The sequence below is a fragment of the Podarcis raffonei genome, chromosome 7 (genome assembly GCF_027172205.1).
Source record: "Podarcis raffonei isolate rPodRaf1 chromosome 7, rPodRaf1.pri, whole genome shotgun sequence".
Taxonomy (NCBI): domain Eukaryota; kingdom Metazoa; phylum Chordata; class Lepidosauria; order Squamata; family Lacertidae; genus Podarcis; species Podarcis raffonei.
In genome coordinates, this window is record NC_070608.1 from 16,359,263 (window position 1) to 16,381,729 (window position 22,467).

Consider the following 22,467-nt stretch of genomic DNA (forward strand, 5'->3'; position numbering starts at 1 on the left):
ATCTGAGGCCTTCATTATACACCTTTAGGAGCTAGGCAAAAGCATTTCTCTTCAAACCAATTTCCCGCTAAGAAAAAAAGTTGCCACATATTGCATTCTTCAGAAATTTGTCCAGGGGAACATCAGACTAGGTGGACCACTGGCCTCATCCAGCAGGTCCCTTCCTCTTTGCTGTATCCTAATTTTTAATGCCTGTGGGATATTTTATACATGGGATAACCAGTATGCAACAATTTTCCTCCACTGGTTGTCATAAATTATTTCAAGAGGAGAAATGGGGCTGCCTTAACCCCAGTACTCCCCTATTTACTCCCTGATTAATAGATCTCTCTCTTTTGGATGTTCCCATTTAAGAATCGCTGGATTCTTGAATTTTCATTAAAGAAAGGAAAAAAGAGGGGGGAAAACTCAACAAGAAAGTGAGAGATCATGAGTTGATACCAGAAGGATGAGACTGATTAATGTGCATTAAGAAGAGAGGTGCGATGACTGTCGACCTGTGTCTGGTACAAAGTGTACAAACACTCCTTAAAATAACTTAATTAAAATCGTAAATGTTCTTAAGCAGGTGTTTACGCAGCAAGACTGCAATGTTTGAGAATTCCAAGATTTCACCTCAGATGGTGATTTGACCAGTAGGCACATTCTTCTGCCTTTCTACTCAATGCCAAGTTGTTGTGACACATCAACAGTGATCATATATTTGGAGCTGCTGTTTTTTTGTTTTGAAAAACATCCACTGACTTCTTTGGGATGCATATGGCTGGCTTGAGACAGCATAAAAAGAGACCCCTGTTTTCAAGATCCCCCTTTAAGGCAGGTTTTCTATCTGACCCTGAAGGAGGATTCTGAAAATCAGTGGGGCCACCATCTTTCTTTGAAATCCTTATTGGCTGTTTCCATTACATGGTAAAACGAACAAAAATCCATTTGTGCTTTATACTGGAACTCAGTGTTGGGCCTCAGCTATATTCGTGCAAATAAACTTTGTTAAAAACAATAGCAGCAGCAGCACCGGGGTTGGGAAGAAAAAGCCCAATTAGAACAGAAGAGCAACTCACAGTTTTAGCCCTCTCAATCTGACTTTTATATACAGTGAGGGGGGAAAGTATTTGATCCCCTGCTAAATTTGCCCGTTTGCCCTCTGACGAAGAATTATGGACCAGTCCATAATTTTAATGGTAGGGTTATTGTAGCTGTGAGAGACAGAATAACAACAGGAAAACCCCCAGAAACCCCTCAGACCTTGTGGGGGGCTGGACTATATTTGGGGGGGGAGGGGTGAACGAATCCCTATGCCCCACAAATAACCCAGAGATGCATTTTAAATAAAAGCACACATTCTACTCATGTAAACATATGCTGATTCCTGGACTGTCCGCGGGCCGGATTTAGAAGGCGATTGGACTGGATCCAGCCCCTGGGCCTTAGTTTGCCTACCCATGCTCTAGTTAGTTGTTTCTAAGCAGCCTTTTCTAGTCTGGAGTAAAATAACTGCCCCACCCTAATTCCAATGCTTACAGTCATTAGCACAGAGCAGGATCCTCACTTAACTTCACACACAGACTTGAATGAAAAAGAGCGTGGAGGAAGCTGATAATTCATGAACTGTATGTCCCCAAAGGCTGGATAAAATGGTGCTAATGAGCAATTAGTCAGTGCTAAGTGATTTTGAATATGTGTCCTTAGAAAAGACACATATTTTGTAGACCTCCTGACCAGCGACTGGTTCTGCTTAAGGACCTTAAGGACCCTACTGAGGAGGAGCTAGGAGAAGAGACGAAGGGCAGTGAGCCAAAGGTCCATCTCCCAGGTGAACTCTGCTCAGTCTGATATGCCCTCCTCTCCAAATGATCACATTCTCCTCGGTTGGTAATGAGCAGGTGCTTCTTGGAGAGGGATGGATTTGGCCCCCAGGCTGCCAATTGCAGACTCCTATTGTAGACCACCAGAGGACGAGATGGTTGGACAGTGTTCTCGAAGCTACCAGCATGAGTTTGACCAAACTGCGGGAGGCAGTGGAAGACAGGAGTGCCTGGCGTGCTCTGGTCCAGGGGGTCACGAAGAGTCGGACACGACTAAATGACTAAACAACAACAATTGTAGACCACAGGGACATTTGGTTAGTTTTGATTTAACAGTGGTACCTCGGGTTACAGACGCTTCAGGTTACAGACTCTGCTAACCCAGAAATCGTACCTCGGGTTAAGAACTTTGCTTCAGGATGAGAACAGAAGTCGTGCGGCTGCGGTGTGGCGGCAGTGGGAGGCCCCATTAGCACTTTTTCCCTCCTAAAAAGACGCACTTTTTCCCTCCTAAAAAGTAAGGGGAAATGTGTGTTCGTCTTATGGAGCGAATGCAGGCTGCGCTGCTAAGCCAGAAGCTAGAACAGCAAGAGGGATCGCTACGCAGCGGTCCCTCCTGCTGTTCTAGCTTCTGGCTTAGCCGCTCAGTCCCTTCCCCCACCTTCCGGAAAAGCCCCCAAGAGCCGCGCTCCCTTTAAAGAGCCGTGCGGAGCGTGCGTGCGGCACTTGGGGGCTTTTCCCCGAGGAGGGAGATGGGCTGCCCTTCTCCCTGCTCGGGGAAAAGCCCCCAAGAGCCACACACACACTCCACGCGGCTCATGAAAGGGAGCGCTGAGCAGAGCCTGGGATGCATACAGGCTTTGCTCAGCGCTCCCTTTAAATAATTTTTTTCCCTTGCATGTGCCCTCTAAAAACTAGGTGCGTCTTATGGTCAGGTTCTTAACCCGAGGTACCACTGTATTCCCCAAGCTCTTGGGCAGATGGGGGCTCATCGGCTTGGGAAGGTAGCCCATCTAGGAGAAGGAAAACACTGATTCTAAACCTCTGCTGCCTTGTGGGATATCTTCAGAAGAAGAAAAGGCTCAGGAGAAAATCCTACACAAATAGAGTCCTTAAGAACAGTAGGATGGCGCCTTGTACAGCTCCTTCTGGCAACTCCTGCAGCCAAGCTGGTGCCAAACATATTGCTCTGCTTTCCTTTGGACCACATCAGTGAGGCCAAGAGAAGGGTGTCTGAGCATCCCAGATCCTCGATCCAAGGCTTGTGCCTCGGGGAGGTAACCAAATTTAACCCTGTGGTGTGTGACATAGACTCAGTGTATCATAGAACTGTACAGTTGGATGGGACCCCAAGGGTCATCTAGTCCAACCCCCCGCAATGAAGGGATCACAGCATTTTGAATCTGAAGCAAAAGCCTTGAGTCAGGTTGGGGAGCTCAGATGCTCTGGTGCTTCCTCAGAGAGACCATGACGTGTTTAAATCACAGTAGTTTTCGATATGTTTGATCCTGCAGAGTGTTAAAATGTACCCTTATTGCACTCCATTAACAACAAATTTTAGCAAATTAAGGTATCATAAATAATTGGTTTTTATGAAAAAGATGTCACTTTTGGTGTTTCAGTTTTATTGTATGTACCAAAATAGAGTATTTCTGGCTCGGAACACATTGGGATAAATTACCTTCTGCATCATATTATTATTGGGTTTTTGCATATTTGTGGCTTGCCTCTCTTTTTTTCTTCCTTTCAAATTTCACAAACCATTTGGCAAGTTCACCATACACACAAAAAAGCCCATTTAATTATTTTTCTAATTTCATTACCATTGACAGGCTGCCTTAAATTGTTTATACATAATACGGGATTAACAATGTGCAATTAAGAATATCTCTGAATACCCCTAAGAATACCTAACTGCCTTAGGGTAGATTAATGTGTGTTTGTGAACAGAGACTAGGACAGGAAGCTGTTTTGTTGATGCAGAGTCGAAACTTTACAGAAGGCTTCGTAATTACAATTGTGAAAACTTAATAAGCCGTTTATATTTTTTAATAAAATTCACAGGCTGATTGAAGTCCTATTTACCAGCTGCGGCCTGGCATCTTCCATATTTATGCAAATGAAGTATGAACAGATGAGTTAGCTTACTTACATTTAACTAGCATGTGGAAGTTTTTCTTGCTTGTTGACTCTTGATAGGCCCGCAGTGTGGTTGATAGTGCTAAATGGGGATGACGGTCCTGTCTGAGGGGCCATCAAGGAACCCCACTGTTAAGATAATGGCAGTGTGGCTTTCCAAGTCACCTGCGCTTGAGAAGGTGAAGGGAGTAAATTGGATGGGATATGGGGAGCTGTATGCGGTGGGGGCTGTTCCTCTGCGGAGCAGATTTCATTTCTTCTTAACCTATAGTAATGCTGCTTTTAATTTTCCATTTCTATTAGTATCAATTATTTAACCTCATGAATATTAACAGGCAACCTCAATTTAGTATTTTTAATTCTGTTTAGTAAATTAAAAAAGAAAACGCAGGACCTGTGGAGAAATTGCTTTCTGAGGTGTTCGAGTCTTCCGCTCTGCCCTTTAGCCCTTTCTGCTGTGGTGCAGCCAGGTTATTTTAGATTGGATGCAATGATCTTAACTCCACTCTCTCACACCTCCTAGAACTGCAGAGTTGGAAGGGACCCCAAGTGTCAATCTAATCCAACCCCGTGCGATGCAGGAATCCCGCCCACTGCCATCCCTGGGTGGGCTCAGACCACCAACCTTCTGGTTAACAGCCAAACACACTGACCCATTGTGCCTCCGTGGCGCTGTGGTCTTAATCACTGAGCTTCTTGCGCTTGCTGATTGGAAGGTTGGCGGTTCAAATCCCCTCGGCAGGGTTAGCTCCCGTTGCTCTGTCCCAGCTCCTGCCAACCTAGCAGTTCAAAAGCACACCAGTGCAAGTAGATAAATAGGTACCACTGTGGTGGGAAGGTAAACAGCATTTCCATGTGCTCTGGCTTCCATCATGGTGTTCCGTTGCACCAGAAGCAGTTTAGTCATGCCGGCCACATGATCCGGAAAGCTGTCTGTGGACAAACACCTGCTCCCTGAAGCAAGATGAGCGCCACAACCTCATAGCCACCTTTGACTGGACTTCACCGTCCAGGGGTCCTTTACCTTTACCTTTTTACCTATCTGTATAACAGAAGCGTAGAATCATATTCTGTAGATGACAGTGGGTATTGCTATACAGATTTCAAAATGTCCTCCAGCCCTGTTTGGGAGCCCTCGTGGTCATTCTACCCTGGGCTGGCCTGCTGGCCACACCGCTTCTTGAACATTAAATGCCGCAAACGAGAGTGAGAATTCCAGCTGATGGAAGCGCTTCAATCCCAGTAACAAAGCGTCAAGGTAACAAGTGAGGTTAGGCAGCTATGTGAGTTCAGCAGTGGGGAGAAAGGGGCCATGCCAGACTACGCTGCCTTCTTCTGATGCAAACAACCCCAAACTCCAAAGCAAATTGCCGCAATAAGCAACAATAACTTGTGCATGAGTGGTAAGGCAGCAGCGGTGTGTGGGGACTATCCAGAATGTCACATACACAACTGGTTGCTTGCTGACACCTTTGTGTTCTTGGTGGAACGAGCTCCTGGCGCACAAGGAACAAGTTTGTTCCCTTGAGGCTAAGTTAGCTGTTGCGGAGAACCTGAGAGAGTCGGACACATTTGGGGATGCAATAATTGTGTCCCACTCTCAGCCTAACAGCTTTTCCACTGTCAATGTTACTGAGAGTCTTGAGGAAGGAGGTCGTCACTCTGAGGAAGATGGAAAACATCCATTAGAAGAAACCCGTTCCTTGGGGAACAAACAAATGCCCTTTTGGGTTGAGGATACTCCTCTGTAGGACAGAAGCTTCCTTGTAGTGGATAATTTGATCATTAGGGACATAGATACCTGGCTTTGTAATGAGGGTGCAGACCACCAGGTGACTTGAATGCCTGGCACAAAGATAGTCATGCGTCATCTAGCTAGACTGGTAGATGGTGCTGAGGAGTGGTGCATTTTAGCGAGGAAATATCGCCGTGCAGTCTTGGAAGCAAAATGTAGGTTACTAAGTAGGATGTTGAAAGCCAGGAGCTTCAAGGTACCATTCTCTGAAAAGCTGCCCATTTCATTCACAGCACTTTGCAAGACAGGCAGGATTCGTGATAAACGCAGAGGCACATTTTGGGACAGATTGGCTCTGTACAAAAAGGCATTGGCTTCACTTGAACCATGATGGAACCAGACTATTGAGATTTATTTTTTATATTTTAAAAAATGGTGCCAGAGTCACATGAAAGCTAATTTCAGGGGGAAACTGAGGAGCATCTGGTTCGGGATAAAAGCATCCCTAAGCTAAAATGGGATGGAGCAGAAAATAGCAATGCAAAGAGGCCAAAGTGTTGTACCGAAATAATAATTTTAAGAAATCCACAGAGTGTTGTACCGTAAAACACACATGCCAGAGACGAGATCTTATTTAGGCATCTGTATGCCAGTGCTGGAGGTCTCCAAGTCAAGATGGGCAAGCTGGAGTACTTGGCCTTTGAAGAGAGCATAAATCTAATGGAAGATTAGAAATTAGAAAATTAGGAACCTAGTGGAATGGAGAGAACTAGCGGGGGGGCACTGTTATCCCTGGGTGCAAATTCTACAGGAAGGACAGGGAAATTCCAGGAAAGTACAACACAGTAACATTTGAGGAGACTGGTTAAAAGGAACTTGATAGGGGAAATGAAGATGGTCAGGTGTCTCTAGAAGGCTTGGCTAACAATCAAAGCTCAGTTAGAAATGTACCACCAGTGTCAAGAGGGTGCCAGCATGGCTAATGGGCAGAGCGGAAGACTTGAGCAAGTGAGACAAAGTTTATATGGCAGACAGAGGCAAAACAGAACCAACTTCAGAACAAACAGCAGTAAAAAGCAATGAGTGAAAGTGGACTTGTTGGCCAGTGTGACTTGAATAAAAATCCTTTCCCAAGGTACACTGAAAATTGATAGGCTGGGTGTGATAGAAGTTGGGGTCCGAAATCTCTGGAGTATTTGAAGTCCGAAATCTCCGGAATTGGCAAATACTGCCCCAGGCCTTGCATGCTATAATTGCTGCTTCATTTGAGGGCTGTGTTAAAACAGCCCCTTCCCATATACACTAGAGATACCTAGCAATCTGGACCAGATAACATCAGATGCTTTTCTCCGGGGGGGGGGAGGCGGGAGGGGAGTGGCACACCTCTTTTGGAGCTGCTCAGCAATCTGTTGCTCCTGCCTCATGCAACTGCATAGGTCACAGAGGAGCAGGGTGGTTCTGATTGCCCATTCCTCCAGGTTATAGATATTTCTGTGATTTAGGATGATGATGATGATGATGATGATGATATATTTATACCCCACCCATCTGCCTGGGTTTCCCCAGCCACTCTGGGCAGCTTCCAACAAAAGATTAAAAATACATTAAAACATCGGACATTAAAAACTTCCCTAAACAGCGCTGCCTTCAGATGTCTTCTAAACGTCAGATAGATAGTCAGTATCACAGTAATTGAAAATTACAGAAGCCTTGCTACGATATGAGTTTGGATGATAGATTTTTTTAACGAAAACAGGACTGATGGAACCTGTAGCCTAGATGTGCTAGACTAGAACTCCCTATCATTCCTCATCCTTGACCATGCTGGCTAGCATTGATGGAGAGTTCATTCATTCATTCATTCATTCATTGAATTTATATACTGCCCTATAACAGGATGTCTCAGGTTGAGTTGAGACCCAACAATACTGGGAGGCATCCAAGTTCCTAGATCAGCATTTCTCAACCTTGGGTCCCCAGGTGTTTTTGGCCTACAACTCCCATCATCCCTGACCACTGGTCCTGTGAGCTAGGGATCATGGGAGTTGTAGGCCAAAAACATCTGGGGACCCAAGGTTGAGAACCACTGTCCTAGATGCTTCCTCTACTTCCCCTTCACTGGAGGTTTTTAAGCAGAGGTTGGGTGGCCACCTGTTGTGGATGCTTTAGTTGAGATTTTTTTCATTGCAGGGGGTTGGAAACAACAACAACAACAACAACAACAACAACTATTATTATTATTTATTTATTTATGCCCCGCCCTCCCCAGCCAAGACTGGGTTCAGGGTGGCTGACACCCAATATAAAAACAAATTGATTGAAATACAACTTAAAAACAAGATTAAAATACAACATTAAAACATTAAAATACAGCCTCATTTCAATGGATACTCAAATCAAAACTTTTTTGGGTCAAGTCTTCACCAAGGCTAACTATCCAGACTGGTCCTACATGGGCCAGAAAAAAGCCAGGGAAGTCCCCAAATAGGAGTTCCATCACAGGAAGAGAAAGGAAAAAAGAAGAGGGGGAGGGAATCAAATTGATTCCAAGCCGAAGGCCAGGCAGAACAACTCTGTCTTACAGGGCCTGCGGAAAGAAACCAGATCCTGCAGGGCCCTGGTCTCATGAGACAGAGCATTCCACCAGGCCGGAGCCAGTGTTGAAAAGGTCCTGGCTCTGGTTGAGGCTAATCTGACTTCCTTAGGGCCCGGGACCACTAGGGTGTTGCAATTTATGGACCTTGAGGCTCTCCGTGGGGCATACCGGGAGAGGCGGTCCCGTAGGTACGAGGGTCCTAGTCCCTTCCAACTCTACAATTCTATGATTCCATGAGATAAATGGGGTTATCTGTTGCACTGGTGTCTAGCTTTCTGCGTAACATCACATTAACATGGACAGTGTATCCAGCTGCTGCCAGATACAATCTAATATGCTGACAGCTCCACTCCAGCCATTTCAAACAGAAGAGGTTTTGCAGGCTCTTTATTTGACGAGCATCCCATAAATGCACTAGCGTTGTTCAATCAAGCTGTGTGTGAAACTTGAAGGAAGGATCGGCCAGGAAAGGGGAAGGCTGGGGGAAGAGTATAGAAAAGCCTTTAAGAATGATCCTTAACACATTACATACCAGATTATGTTATATTGCATTGTTTATTTCATTTACGAATTGCTTTCCCATCTTGAAGATATTTACGTGATAACACATATAAAACAATTACCTGAGTTTCATGTACAGGCAGTGACCGATTTATGTGTGTCCAATGGATGCTTGACTGCGCATGTGCGCATCGCAGCAACCTGGAAGTGGCCGGAAAAGGGGATGGATCAGGGCCGAGTGGGCTTATGTGGGCTTTGTTGACATGCCGGGGGGGGGGTCAGGAGCGTAACCCTCGCTCAAATTGGTCGTCGCCTGTATAAAAACAGTTAAAAACAATGGTGCCCTATTAAGAAAACTGTTTTGAAAAACTATGAATATAAAAACAGTTTTAAACAGCAACACATGCATAAAATCAATTCAGATCCAGGACTGGGATAAAGCTTTTCGAAGGCTTGTTGAGACACAAATAGCATATGTGTGTGGATGTATTTAGGGAAGAGTTAGAGAGCATCCGTGAAATAACATTTGTGAATCTGCACAGAGCAAGTAATACAGATTTATGGGTCTGCTTGCTAAAGTTTTAGATTTGTGCTTAATTTGCTTTGCGGGTCTGCTCCGTCCTTCCTGAGAGCACTAAAAACGGTTGTCTCCCGTTCGCCAGTGCATTTGCAAAACAGCCTAATATGATTTGTGCCTGAATTTATACTTCAGTTGGGAATTCAAGTTCTGACTATTTCCTCGTATTAAAATCCTCAGGTCCTCCTGAATAGGTTCATCTGAAAAACAGGACTGTCTTAACAGTCTTTTATACCCAAGACTTGTAAAGGATCAATACATTTCCCATCAGAACAGTAAATTACTTACTGAACCGCTTCCAGTAATCATGATGTACAATTTCATGTTAACTCTTCCCCTTCTCCACCCAGAATTTTCTTGACAGTGTCAGATGGCTTCCCTGCAACCTTGCCCACCCCCCGCAAAAGAATAATGGGTTTAAAATGAATGGTTAGCCCATTACATGCTTGGATAGGGTTTAGCATTGCATTCATCATTATGGTGGAGCCACAGATCCAAGGATGTAACTATCTAATGCCGGAATGAGGATGTTGTTAAGACGACAGCACTCACCATCGCTATACTGGCTGGGGCTTATACGAACTGAAGTCCAACAACCACAAACTTGGCAGTCATTTATACCCAAGTCTTGTAAAGGACTAATACATTTTCCATCAGGACAGTAAATTGCTTAAGCTTGTGGGCCACAAGCTTAACGTGAGTCAACAGTGCGACGCAGCAGCAAAAGAAAACAAATGCTATTGCAAGCTGCATCAACAGAAGTACAGTGGTACCTCTGGCTGCGAACGGGATCCGTTCTGGAGGTCCATTTGCAACCTGAAAAGAACGTGACCCGCACGTGCGTGGGTCGCGATTTGCCGCTTCTGCGCATGCACGTGACATTTTGCGTGTCTGCGAGCGGCGAAATCCAGAAGTAACCTTTTCTGGTACTTCCGGGTCGCCGCGGGACGCAACCTGAAAACGCGCAACCTGAAGCAAACGTAACATGAGGTATGACTGTATAATGTCCAGGTTAAGGGAAGTATTAGTGCTTCTCTGCTCTGCTTTGGTGAAACCACACCTGAAATACTGTGTCCCGTTCTGGGCAGCACAATTTAAGAAGGATATCGGCAAGCTGGAGCGTGTGCAGAGGAGGGTGACCAAGATGATCAAGGGCCTGGAAACCAAGCCTCATGAGGAACGGATGAAGGAGCTGAGTATGTTTAGCCTGGAAAAGAAGAGATTGAGAGGAGATATGATAGCCATCTTCAAACATCTCAAGGGCTGTCACATGAGCAAGCTTTCCTCCTGCTCCGGATAGGACCCAAACCAATGGCTTCAAGCTACAAGAAAGGAGATTCCGACTAAACACCAGGAAGAACTTTCTGACAGTAAGAGCTGTTTGACAGTGGAAGCACTCCCCTGGAAGGTGGTGGACTCTCCTTCCTTGAAGGTTTTTAAGCAGAGGTTGGATGGCCATCTGTCATGGGTGCTTTAGTTGAGATTCCTGCATTGCAGGGGGTAGGACTAGATGACCCTCGGGGTCCCTTCCAGTTCTATGATTTTACGATTCTATGAACCATCTGAAAGGCCACAGGTTCCCCAACCCTGATCTAAAGAGGGCATTCATGGTTGCTATTCTCAAAAGTTATGGTTTCTGAGGAGGGTAAGGGAAGATGACCTATTTTATTGAACAGCCATCCTGACTTGCTTGCACAGACCTTAAACATAGGTTTGATTTTATTCAGTATTTATTGAGCATCAGCCTTTTATGTTTGTGGGGCTGTTCTAGTACAATGAGCATTTGTTTTTGCATCCATCCTGTTTTGATTGCGGGGAGTTTTTCGCTCTTCTCTGTTAGTCATTTGCTCCACATTTTTCAGTGCAGTTCTCCCCCATTTTCCAAACAGCAAAAAGTCTCTCTCTCTCTGTATGTGTGTTTATAAAAGTGGAATTCTTCTTTGATCCACCTTAACTAAGCTAAGCTAAAGTACCAAAATGCACCTCAATCCATCCTGCAGAATTCTCAACATCTGGAGGCAGCTGTGGAAATGTTGTTCCCCTTATTCTTAAAACCCCAACTATACCCTTACAAAAGCTAGATCTCACAATCAGGCCCAATTTCTGGCTTTTATGCATATCAACGTCTGGCAGTGGGTCCAGAAGTTAAACAAACAAGCAAACAAAAATGAGTAACTAAACCTCAGTGTAGTTAGTTACACCTTTACATCATTCTCATCTGCCCTGTCACACTTAAAATCATGTTAGTGAAAGGATGGGTTCCCCTTCCAATGCATTCAGATAGGTGTAGAAAAGGATTCTAATCCACACTAGTAATTTTGTGTTCAAGCCTTAGAGCCACTTTGGGCTGTGTCTTGCCATAGAGAAACTAAAGATGCATGATCTCATAGCATCTCCTCTACCCGAGCAACGATGTCAAATTCAAAAACAACCTACTGCACATATTCCTCACCTGACAGGTGTGCAAGTTCCTCGTGCGGAAGGAGTTTGGGCCTCGTTTCGATGGTTGCATTTCTGACGCAACGTTAACGTGCTAGCAGTAGGAAGCGCAGAGAACTGGTGTGTTATGCCCTCCTTGCATGGCAAGATTGGCGTCTGAAATTACTGTAAAACCTGCGGGTTCTTAGCCCCTCTCAATTGCTCAAGGGGTCCTTAGCAGAGAGTGATCCCGTGTACTCACTTTCAAAATTAGTTCTTTGTTAGGGAGCATATTAATTTGTGAATCCTCTTGGAGATAACCACCAAGTTAGCAAAGTGTAACGTGGGACAAGTATCCTATGCACAATGCCCGCAGCTTCCCCCTCCCCTCCCCACTTAAACTAAGCATATACAATTGTTCATTTAAAGATGTGTTGTTGTTCCTTTTGTGCTGCAGTTCTGTTTTTTAATGGGCTTTCATAATTTTTAGCGATTTTATTTTGGTTCGTTTTGGTTCTTCTTTTTATTATCTATTTTCTGTTTTATATATAGAAAGAGAGAGAGAGAGTATTTTATGTTGCGAACCGTCCTGAGATGCATGCATGAAGGGCGGTATACAATTTTTTTAAAAATCAATAAATCGAAAATCAGAAATGTAAACTACTTGTTCCATTGTCCTTCCATGGCTTTTCTGATGCTTTGAGTTGCAAACCACCTTGAGGGGGTAAACCCTTGGTCGAAAGGAAAGGCAACAAAGGAAGTACATAAATAAAGCTGCCTTTCTACCAGGTCATGCTCTTGGGCCCCTGTAGACAACCTGTTTGTTGGGCAGGGCTGGGGGGCTTTTAGCCCATGCGATGGGCTACTGGGCCTCTCTGCTTGGCCCACCAGGCCATTTTGGAGAAGCCATACCTACCCATCCAACACTTGGGGCCATAGGTGAGGTGGGTGGGGGCCAGATCCAAATGTGATGGGGGCCATCCCCAATTGTCTCTCATCTGCCTTTCCTCTCTGTCTCTCTCCTTCTCCTTCCACCTCCCTTTCTGGTGCCCCCTTCTCTGGGGACGGGGTATAGGTCTCTCTGGCCTGAAATATGACCCTATCCGCTTGTACAGGCATTCCCTCCTGCCTCTCCCTCACTCGATCCATTTTAGCGTGCTCACTTATGGCTTATGTGTGTGGTACGGAAGCTGTACTACCCAGGACAGGATGGGGTTGTGCAGAGTTGTTAAGGCAGCAGAGAGCATTGTTGGCTGCCCACTCTCCACCTTAGAGCAGATTTATGCCACAAGGTGCCATAGGAAGGCACTGGACATAGTAAAAGATCCATCGCATCCTGGTCACTGTCTCTTCGAGCTCCTGCCATCGGGACGGAGATACAGGACGATGAAGACAAGAATGAGCCGTCTTAAGAACAGCTTCTTCTCCAGAGCGATCTCGGCCCTGAATGGGAAGCCTGGACTTTGAAAGTCATCTAATCTTCCTTGCTGTACTATACTGTATTGTTTAATTAGTGTTTTTATGGAGCAGTCAAGTAATTTCGTTGTCCCCGAGAGGGGGCAATGACAATAAAGATATTATTATTATTATTATTATTATTATTATTATTATTATTATTATTATTATTATTAATTTATTTATTTTACCCCCTCACTCTCCCCCTCTGGACTACCACAAGAAATTGGGCTTCAGGTCACAGGTTCCTCGCCCCTTCTTTAGCTGGAGAGGCCGGGGATGGAACCTGAGACCTTCTGCATTCAAAGCATGTACTCCTCCAGCCTTAAACTGCCGTCTTTTCCCTGTGACTCCCCTTTTACCTCCATAGGCTAGCTACCTACCTAGTTTTCTACCAGTGTATGCATTGGATCTAAGGCAAGCTCTCTCTCTCTCCCCCCCCATTTCTGGTGACTGTACTAGTCCGGCTCTGAACCCAGATCTCTGGAGTGGAAGCTAATTAACTTGCTGAGCCAACACGCACCTTTTCCCCCCACCCCAGCGCCTGCCCTGTTGTGAATCAGATTGTTTCACAGGGGAGGGATATTAGCAAGGCAGGCGGGTTTTATCTGCTAGAATAAGGACATTTACAGCATGTAGAAATTTTATTCTTTAAATGGAAATCCTTGGGTAATCTCTCTCTCTCTCTTCTTTTTTTGGATACAGGCCGTGCGCTGCTCAGGCTGACAGACAAAAAGCTGGAGCGGATGGGGATTGCTCAGGAGAGCTTGCGGCAGCACATTCTTCAGCAGGTCCTCCAGCTCAAGGTGCGCGAGGAAGTCCGAAACCTCCAGCTGCTCACGCAAGGTAGGAAACGCAAAGGACCGCAGGGGGGAAGCGGTTGCATGAGAGCATACTTGAGATTGCTTTGATGTTCTCCTGCACAAACTGTTGGACAGAGAGGCGTCGTGGGGCCAGAGCCACCACCGAAAGGTAAACAAGAATAGATCAACATGTATATTAGGAGTTGCCTGTCCGTTATGATAAGAGCAATTCCTTTCTTCCCGTTTTCAAAGCACGACCCACACACATTGTCCATCAGCGTGCTAGTAGCTGTGTTGCTAATCCCGCCACCACTGTCTGAAAGCACATTGGCCTTACTGGGAGGGTACACCTGCTTGTGTTCATCAGTATCGCTTGTTTTCCCCACCTGATTTCTGTAGTGTTGGCTGCCACTGGCAAAACCCAGGATATGTACCATGCGATGATGGTTTCAGCAACAGTGCTGGGTTAAGTGCGATACTGAGTTCTGCCCTCTTCTCCCGTGATACGTCTAACTCTTTGCGTGAGTAAGAGAGGAAGGAGCACTCGGGGCCTGCTGTTTCTAATGGCTGTTTGGAGTGAAGTGTAGCAGCTTAGACTACTGCAATGCGCTCTACGTGGGGCTACCTTTGAAGGTAACCCAGAAACTACAACTAATCCAGAATGCGACAGCTAGACTGGTGACTGGGAGTGGCCACCAGGACCATATAACACCGGTAATGAAAGACCTACATTGGCTCCCAGTACATTTCCGAGCACAATTCAAAGTGTTGGTGCTGACCTTTAAAGCCCTAAACGGCCTCGGCCCTGTATACCTGGAGGAGCGTCTCCACCCCCATTGTTCAGCCCAGACACTGAGGTCCAGCTCCGAGGGCCTTCTGGCGGTTCCCTCACTGCGAGAAGTGAGGTTACAGGGAAGCAGACAGAGGGCCTTCTCGGTGGTGGCGCCCGCCCTGTGGAATGCCCTCCCATCAGATGTCAAGGAAATAAATAACTCTCTGACTTTTAGAAGAAATCTGAAGGCAGCCCTGTTATGGGAGTTTTTAATATCGTGCTTTTAATACAGTGATACCTCGAGTTACAAACGCCTCAGGTTTCAAACGCTTCAGGTTACAAACTCCGCTAACCTGGAAGAGTTACCTTGAGTTGAGAACTCTGCCCCAGGATGAGAACAGAAATCGTGTGCCAGCAGCGCAGGGGCAGCAAGATGCCCCATTAGTGAAAGCACGCCTCTAGTTGAGAACAGTTTCAGGTTAAGAATGGACCTCTGGAACGAAGTAAGTTCGTAAATAGAGGTACCACTGTATTCTGTTGGGAGCCGCTCAGAGTGGCTGGGGAAACCCAGCCAGATGGGCAGGGCATAAATAATACATCATCACCATCTTCATCTGATCCCACTGTAAATTATTCTACACTAACTGAGGCTCACCAAACATGTCACAAAGAAAACGCTCCTAGGTGTATGGCGAGGAGGTGTCTGACTAGTAAATTATCTTCAGTCACAGGGCTGAAGGAACTGGGAAGTTTGGGCCCATGTAGCATCTCAATATAGGGACGTGGGTGACGCTGTGGGTTAAGCCACAGAGCCTAGGACTTGCCGATCAGAAGGGCGGCGGTTCGAATCCCCATGACAGGGTGAGCTCCCGTTGCTCGGTCCCTGCTCCTGCCAACCTAGCAATTCAAAAGCACGTCAAAGTACAAGTAGATAAATAGGTACCGCTCTGGCGGGAAGGTAAATGGCATTTCCGTGCGCTGCTCTGGTTCGCCAGAAGCAGCTTAGCCATGCTGGACACATGACCCGGAAGCTGTACGCCGGCTCCCTCGGCCAATAAAGCGAGATGAGCGCAGCAACCCCAGAGTCGGCCACGACTGGACCTAATGGTCAGGGGTCCCTTTACCTTTACCTAGCATCTCGATACCACAGCAGCTGGTAAAGAGAGAAGCATGCACTTTGGACACTGAACATGTTCCCTGACATTTCTGGTTCCCTTTTTCAGTGAGAATTATTCAGGCAACTGGGACCTAAAGCATACTATGTACTGGCTAGAGATGTAATCAGGTGCTCCCATTTTTGAATGGCTATTACATATCATTACCAGCAGGTTTAAAAAACAAATGTCTGTGGAACACATGCCGTTTGTAGTCCATTATTTTCAACTTGCAGTTTTTCAAATGGGGAAGCGACGACAGCTGCTATAGGAGGCACAAACGCAGCCATATGTCTCCCAGTCTCTCTAAGACTTTACACCTCCTCCTACTTGCTGGAACATATTGGCTTTGTATTACCCATGTTGTCTCGACTGCTGACTTTGCCCATTCTCGAGAGTGTTCCCCTTTCTGCCTGGAAGACAGCAGAATCCACATTGTAGTGCCTCAAAACTCCTGGGTTTCGTTTGGAACTCTCATGCAGGATGCAAATTAGATTCAGGCTGCATTTAAAGGCAAATCTCAGATTTGCACTTTTAGAACCCAAAACACAGCCATCCTTTGAAATTCACACTTCTCCAAATTTCACCATGCAGTTCTCTCACCAAATGCATACGTTAGGAGGAAGTGTGCATGAAAACCAATACAGTGGTACCTCAGATTACATACGCTTCAGGTTACAGACACTTCAGGTTACAGACTCCGCTAACCCAGAAATATTACCTCGGGTTAAGAACTTTGCTTCAGGATGAGAACAGAAATTGTGCGGTGGCGGCAGCAACGGCAACGGGAACCCCAATTAGCTAAAGTGGTGCTTCAGGTTAAAAACAGTTTCAGGTTAAGAATGGAGCTCCAGAACGAATTAAGTTCTTAACCCGAGGTACCACTGTATTAGCATTTCATTCTGCAAAAAAATATGTAGAGTGTGCAAGGGCTCCTGGAATTTGCCACTTTCTAAAGTACGTAACCAGAGGTACTACTGTATCTTAGTGAAAATGACACATTCCAAATTTCAGTCCATATATGCCATACCAGGTTAAGCAAAACATATATTAAAAGTAATAGTTTCATATTCATTCATAGCTTTCCAGACTCTAGGGTAAAGCTACCCTATAACACAGCATACATGAGGTCATCTTCTCCTTCTGTTGTTGTCGTTGTTGTCATTGCCTGCAAGGCCAATCTTAAGTATATTTTGCCAGGCAGTACACCCTCTCTTTTTCCTATCAACAACCAAGGATGAAGTGGCAGGTTGTGGGCGGAAGGAGGGAGCATTTTAATGGAGAAAAGAAGAAAAACGGACCTTAAATGGTTGGTGGATTCATTGATGGAAACTCACTCTGACAAATTATGAGAATCCCTTTCAGGTAGCTGGCCCTCGGGGATCCAATTCTTAATGTAAGCCCGCTCAGAGAAGTTAATGCTATGCCAGCCAAGGCTATGAATCGCTCACAAGACTTAGATTGGGGTCAGTAGTTCACGGTAGTGCTGCCAATAGTTCTGGATATAACCCTGGGGGTGAACACCCCAGAGGATTACTTGACTAAGAGGTATGGTAGGCCTGTCAGAGGGAGGGCCCTCCAGTGCTTTTACTCTTAACTGTCCAAGTCAATTTAATTTGTGGTGTCGCTCCTCTGAAGTTGGTCGCTGAAAGACATCCATGTGTCATTCCAAAGGGATTTGAGGTGTCGCTCTTAAACACTCGAGCTTGTTGCATTCCATTCTCTGGATGGTATACAGGAAACCTTTGTGTGTGGGGGGGAAGCAACCATATTCTGTATTATTATTATTATTATTATTATTATTATTATAATAAAAACTATGTTTTACTAAAAGGTAAAGGTACCCCTGCCCGTATGGGCCAGTCGTGTCCGACTCTAGGGTTGTGCGCCCATCTCACTTAAGAGGCCGGGGGCCAGCGCTGTCCGGAGACACTTCCGGGTCACATGGCCAGCGTGACAAAGCTGCTCTGGTGAGCCAGCACCAGCGCAGCACACGGAAACGCCGTTTACCTTCCCGCTATAAAGCGGTACCATTTTATCTACTTGCACTTAGGGGTGCTTTCGAACTGCTAGGTGGGCAGGAGCTGGGACCGAAAGACGGGAGCTCACCCCGCCGCGGGGATTTGAACCTCCGACCATATGATCGGCAAGTCCTAGGCACTGAGGTTTTACCCACAGCGCCACCCGCGTCCCTGTGCAGTATGTTTTACTGCGCACACACAAATATTTTGCAGAACATAGTATCCCATTTGTAGATTGGATGACTATATTTGGCAGCCTGTTGAAGCAATATCAAGAGCAGCTCGCACAGATAGGAGGCTGCCATTGCAAACTGTAATTAATCCAGAATGCCACAGCTGGACTGGTGACTGGGATTGGCCGCCGGGACCACATAACACCGGTCCTGAGAGATCTGCATTGGCTCCCAGTACGTTTCTGAGCACAATTCAAAGTGTTGGTGCTGACCAGGGATCCAGGAAGAGGGCCATCTTGGTAGTGGCGTCCGCCCTGTGGAACGCCCTCCCTTCAGATGTGAAGGAAATAAGTAGCTATCTTATCTTTAAAAGACATCTGAAGGCAGCCCTGTTTTGGGAAGTTTTAAATATTTAATGCTGTATTGTTTTAAACATTTGATTGGAAGCCGCCCAGGAGGAAACTCAGCCAGATGGGCGGGGTATAAATAATAAATTTTTATTAGATGATGATGATGATGATGATGATGATGATGATGATGATTATTATTATTTTCGTACCCTTTCGTCAGACAAAATCTTCCTGGTGACCCCTAGATGTTTTGAACCACAGCTCCCATTTGCCCAAGTATGGCCAATGGTGAGGGATGGTGGAAGTTGTAAGTCCCAGTTTTGGGAGGGGGGGTCCACATCAGGATGTACCTAACAGCACTCCTGGAGGTAACCCACATCCCTTCATTTGCTAAATCTCATTCTGGTCTTACTGATTGCTGCCGTTGGGTCTTTTTCTTTCTGCCCACAAAAAGCCCTAAGCCACATTGGGATTTTGTTCTGTTAGTTTTGCGTGAATTAATTCCTGTAAGCAAAGGTTCTATGTGGGGCTACCTTTGAAGGTGACCCAGAAACTACAACTAATCCAGAACGCGGCAGCTAGACTGGTGACTGGGAGTGGCTGCCGAGACCACATAACACCGGTCTTGAAAGACCTACATTGGCTCCCAGTACGTTTCTGAGCACAATTCAAAGTGTTGGTCCTGACCTTTAAAGCCCTAAATGGCCTCAGTCCAGTATACCTGAAGGAGCGTCTCCACCCGCATCATTCTACCCAGACACTAAGGTCCAGTGCCGAGGGCCTTCTGGCGGTTCCCTCACTGTGAGAAGTGAGGTTACAGGGAACCAGGCAGAGGGCCTTTTCGGTAGTGGCACTCGCCCTGTGGAACGCCCTCCCACCAGATGTCAAAGAGAACAACAACTACCAGACTTTTAGAAGACATCTGAAGGCAGCCCTGTTTAGTGAAGCTTTTAATGTTTGATACATTACTGTATTTTAATATTTTGTTGGAAGCCACCCAGAGTAGCTGGGGAAGCCCAGCCAGATGGGCGGGGTATAAATAAATTATTATTACTATCATTATTATTATATTCCATTACTAGGCCAGATTTCTTCAGGATAAATTAATTCTAGTTCCCAACCTCCAGCTCCTTTCCTCCTCGCCACACTTGGAAGGGCGCAGGCCTGACCTGACTGCCTCACCTCTCTGAGCTTGTCTGCAAGAAATTCTGAGAGTTTGTTGAACTATTTCGAGAAAAAGACCTGCAGATTTCTCTCTCTGGAAGAGCTGTTGGAGGAGGGGGGCGGCAGGTGGTGATGGAGGAATCATTATCATACTTCCCTAATCCTGATTCATAGGAGAAAGAAGCCTGTTTTGTGCATCGCCCCGACGATCACATGAAACTATTTTTGGATATTCATTGCTAGCGGAGCTCTGGGCTAGATTGGCTGGTGTGTCCCTTCGCTCAGGCACATCAGCTTCATGTGTGGGCTGGTGTGCGTTGCGGAAACAGAGCTCGCCTTGTTGTGGGGTCTGCTGCTGTTGCTCAGAGCCGGGGAATATTTGGGTTGCGTATTTTTCATGCATTCCTTCCTTGTATCCTCTTAAGGCGGCTTTGAGTGGCGCTTGCTGGGTTGAGTTTATTCGCTTGATAATGCAATTGCCAAGACGAAACGAAAGGCAGGCGCCATTAGGTTGCATTAACAGAACATTTGGTAAGTTCCATCAGAAGCTAAGCAGTTTAAAGAGCTTTAAAGCATTGCTAGATCCTGCCTGCAGCTTCATTGTAAGTAATGTTTGTGTATTAGAAAGGCAGGGCAAAACAGCGATAATAACTATGAAAATAATAATAATTAATATGCAAGTGATGAATGGTTTAATAGTTGGCTAAAGACATCAATGAACAGCTTTAGATTTCCTCTCTATTTTGTCATCCATGCTCTTGTAGCCGCTATATGTCAAGCTAGCTTAATTCATTATATGTATTGTTACAAAAGTTGGTTGCCACCCACACACTCTGCTGAATGGTAGCAAGATTCTAGGGTGCTTACCCCAGGTCTGTGCTGCTTTGGAGAATCAAGATGCTATGGAGACTGCCGTAGCTTTAAGAACTATGATTTATTCGCATACTTTCATCTGAATTAAGATGGAGGGAGTCCAGATCTTACAGCCTGGTTGTCTCAAGAGGGACTTGTTCCCCACAGTAGTGCAGCACTCAAGTCAAAGGCATCCCTTTGTCGTTTTTTTTCTCCCTTCTTCTTCCCATCATACCTTGCTTTTAAAAAAAGGCTCTTTCTGTCCTGTTACCTCACACACCACATCACCGTGGCAACCTCTGTCTGCCCGGGCCCAATATTCCTTTTAGATGAGCCACCAAGACCTTTTGTCGTTACTACCCTCCATAATCTTACATTCAGACATTAGCTGATACATTTCTTGTCATCGTGACGGATGTGCTTTCTATATCCAGTTATTTAAGAATCTACCATCACGTGAAATCATCAAGACCCTAGTATCACGTCCATAACTTGAGGTTGGACGTCTATCTCACTTTTTCCAAGGCCTCTGGTTGTTAAGTCGGGACTATCCTACTCTCCATTGCCACAATCTCTCTTTCTCCAAGACCTTATATGGTTGGGAGGAAAGAAGGCAATGCTGTGTCTCTTCCATCACCACCACCGGTAAAGGTAAAGGACCCCTGGACGGTTAAGTCCTTTCAAAGACAACAATGGGGTTGCGGCACTCATCTCACTTTTAGGCCGAGGGAGCCAGCGTTTGTCCACAGATAGCTTTCCGGGTCATGTGGCCAGCATGACTAAACCTCTTCTGGCGCAACAGGACACCGTGACGGAAACCAGAGCGCACAGAAACGCTGTTTACCTTCCCGCCGGAGCGGTACCTATTTATCTACTTGCACTGGTGTGCTTTCGAACTGCTAGGTTAGCAGGAGCTGGGACAGAGCAACGGGAGCTCACTCCGTCGCGGGGATTCGAACCGCCGACCTTCCGATCGGCAAGCCCAAGAGGCTCAGTGGTTTAGACCGCCACCATACTGTAGGGAACAGGAGAATTGGATTCTGCTGCATGCTGCTCTGCCAGTGGCATTCCACCCTTAGTGGGCAGTTCCTGCACTGCTGTGTGTGCTTTTCTGCCATGCCATGCCTGCTGTCTCTCCCCTCTATGATGTTCCCTCCACCACCGATGCTGCTGCCTCTGCTGCTACATTTGGAAAGAGGACACCTGATCCAAACCCGCTGCACTTGCTGCCCACCCCGCAACTGATCCCCATCATTGCTATGGTGAGAGACCAACATGAGAGATGTAGCTGGTTCTTCTCACCTGGCCTTCCTCTTCCCTAGGTCTCCTCTTCCCACCTTGGCGCCTCTGTAGTCTCAGCCACACCATTTTCAGTCCTCCTAGAGCATTCTTTCTAAACCTGTGGGTCCCCAGATGTTGTTGAACTACAACTCCCATCACCCCTAGCTAGCAAAGCCAGAGCTCAGGGATGATGGGAGTTGTAGTCCAACAACATCTGGGGACCCACAGGTTGAGAACTGCTGTCCTAGGGTCTGCTTTCCCAGCGATTTCACCGCATAGAACACAACCCGCTCCTCCTCAATATTTGGAAGGGTCCCATCAAGCTGAAAGTGTGATTTGTCACTGACTTACCAATGCAAAGTTCAGAGGGCGGAGAGCTGGAGGTTCCTAAGTGAGAGCTGGACCATAAAGAAGGCTGATTGCCGAAGAATTGATGCTTTTGAATTATGGTGCTGGAGGAGACTCTTGAGAGTCCCATGGACTGCAAGAAGATCAAACCTATCCATTCTTAAAGAAATCAGCCCTGAGTGCTCACTGGAAGGACAGATCCTGAAGCTGAGGCTCCAATACTTTGGCCACCTCATGAGAAGAGAAGACTCCCTGGAAAAGACCCTCATGTTGGGAAAGACTGAGGGCACAAGGAGAAGGGGACGAAAGAGGACAAGATATAT

The 22,467-nt window shown here is 46.1% G+C and overlaps 1 protein-coding gene across 3 annotated transcripts in view; it reads left to right on the forward strand.

Moving 5' to 3' along the window:
• Positions 1-22,467, forward strand: part of SAMD12 (sterile alpha motif domain containing 12) — a 202,676-nt gene that overhangs the window by 70,774 nt on the left and 109,435 nt on the right. For all 3 annotated transcript variants that reach the window (XM_053395393.1, XM_053395392.1, XM_053395394.1), the window contains exon 4: positions 13,932-14,072. In XM_053395393.1, the coding sequence (XP_053251368.1) occupies positions 13,932-14,072 (141 nt within the window). The remainder of the gene's footprint in view (positions 1-13,931; positions 14,073-22,467) is intronic.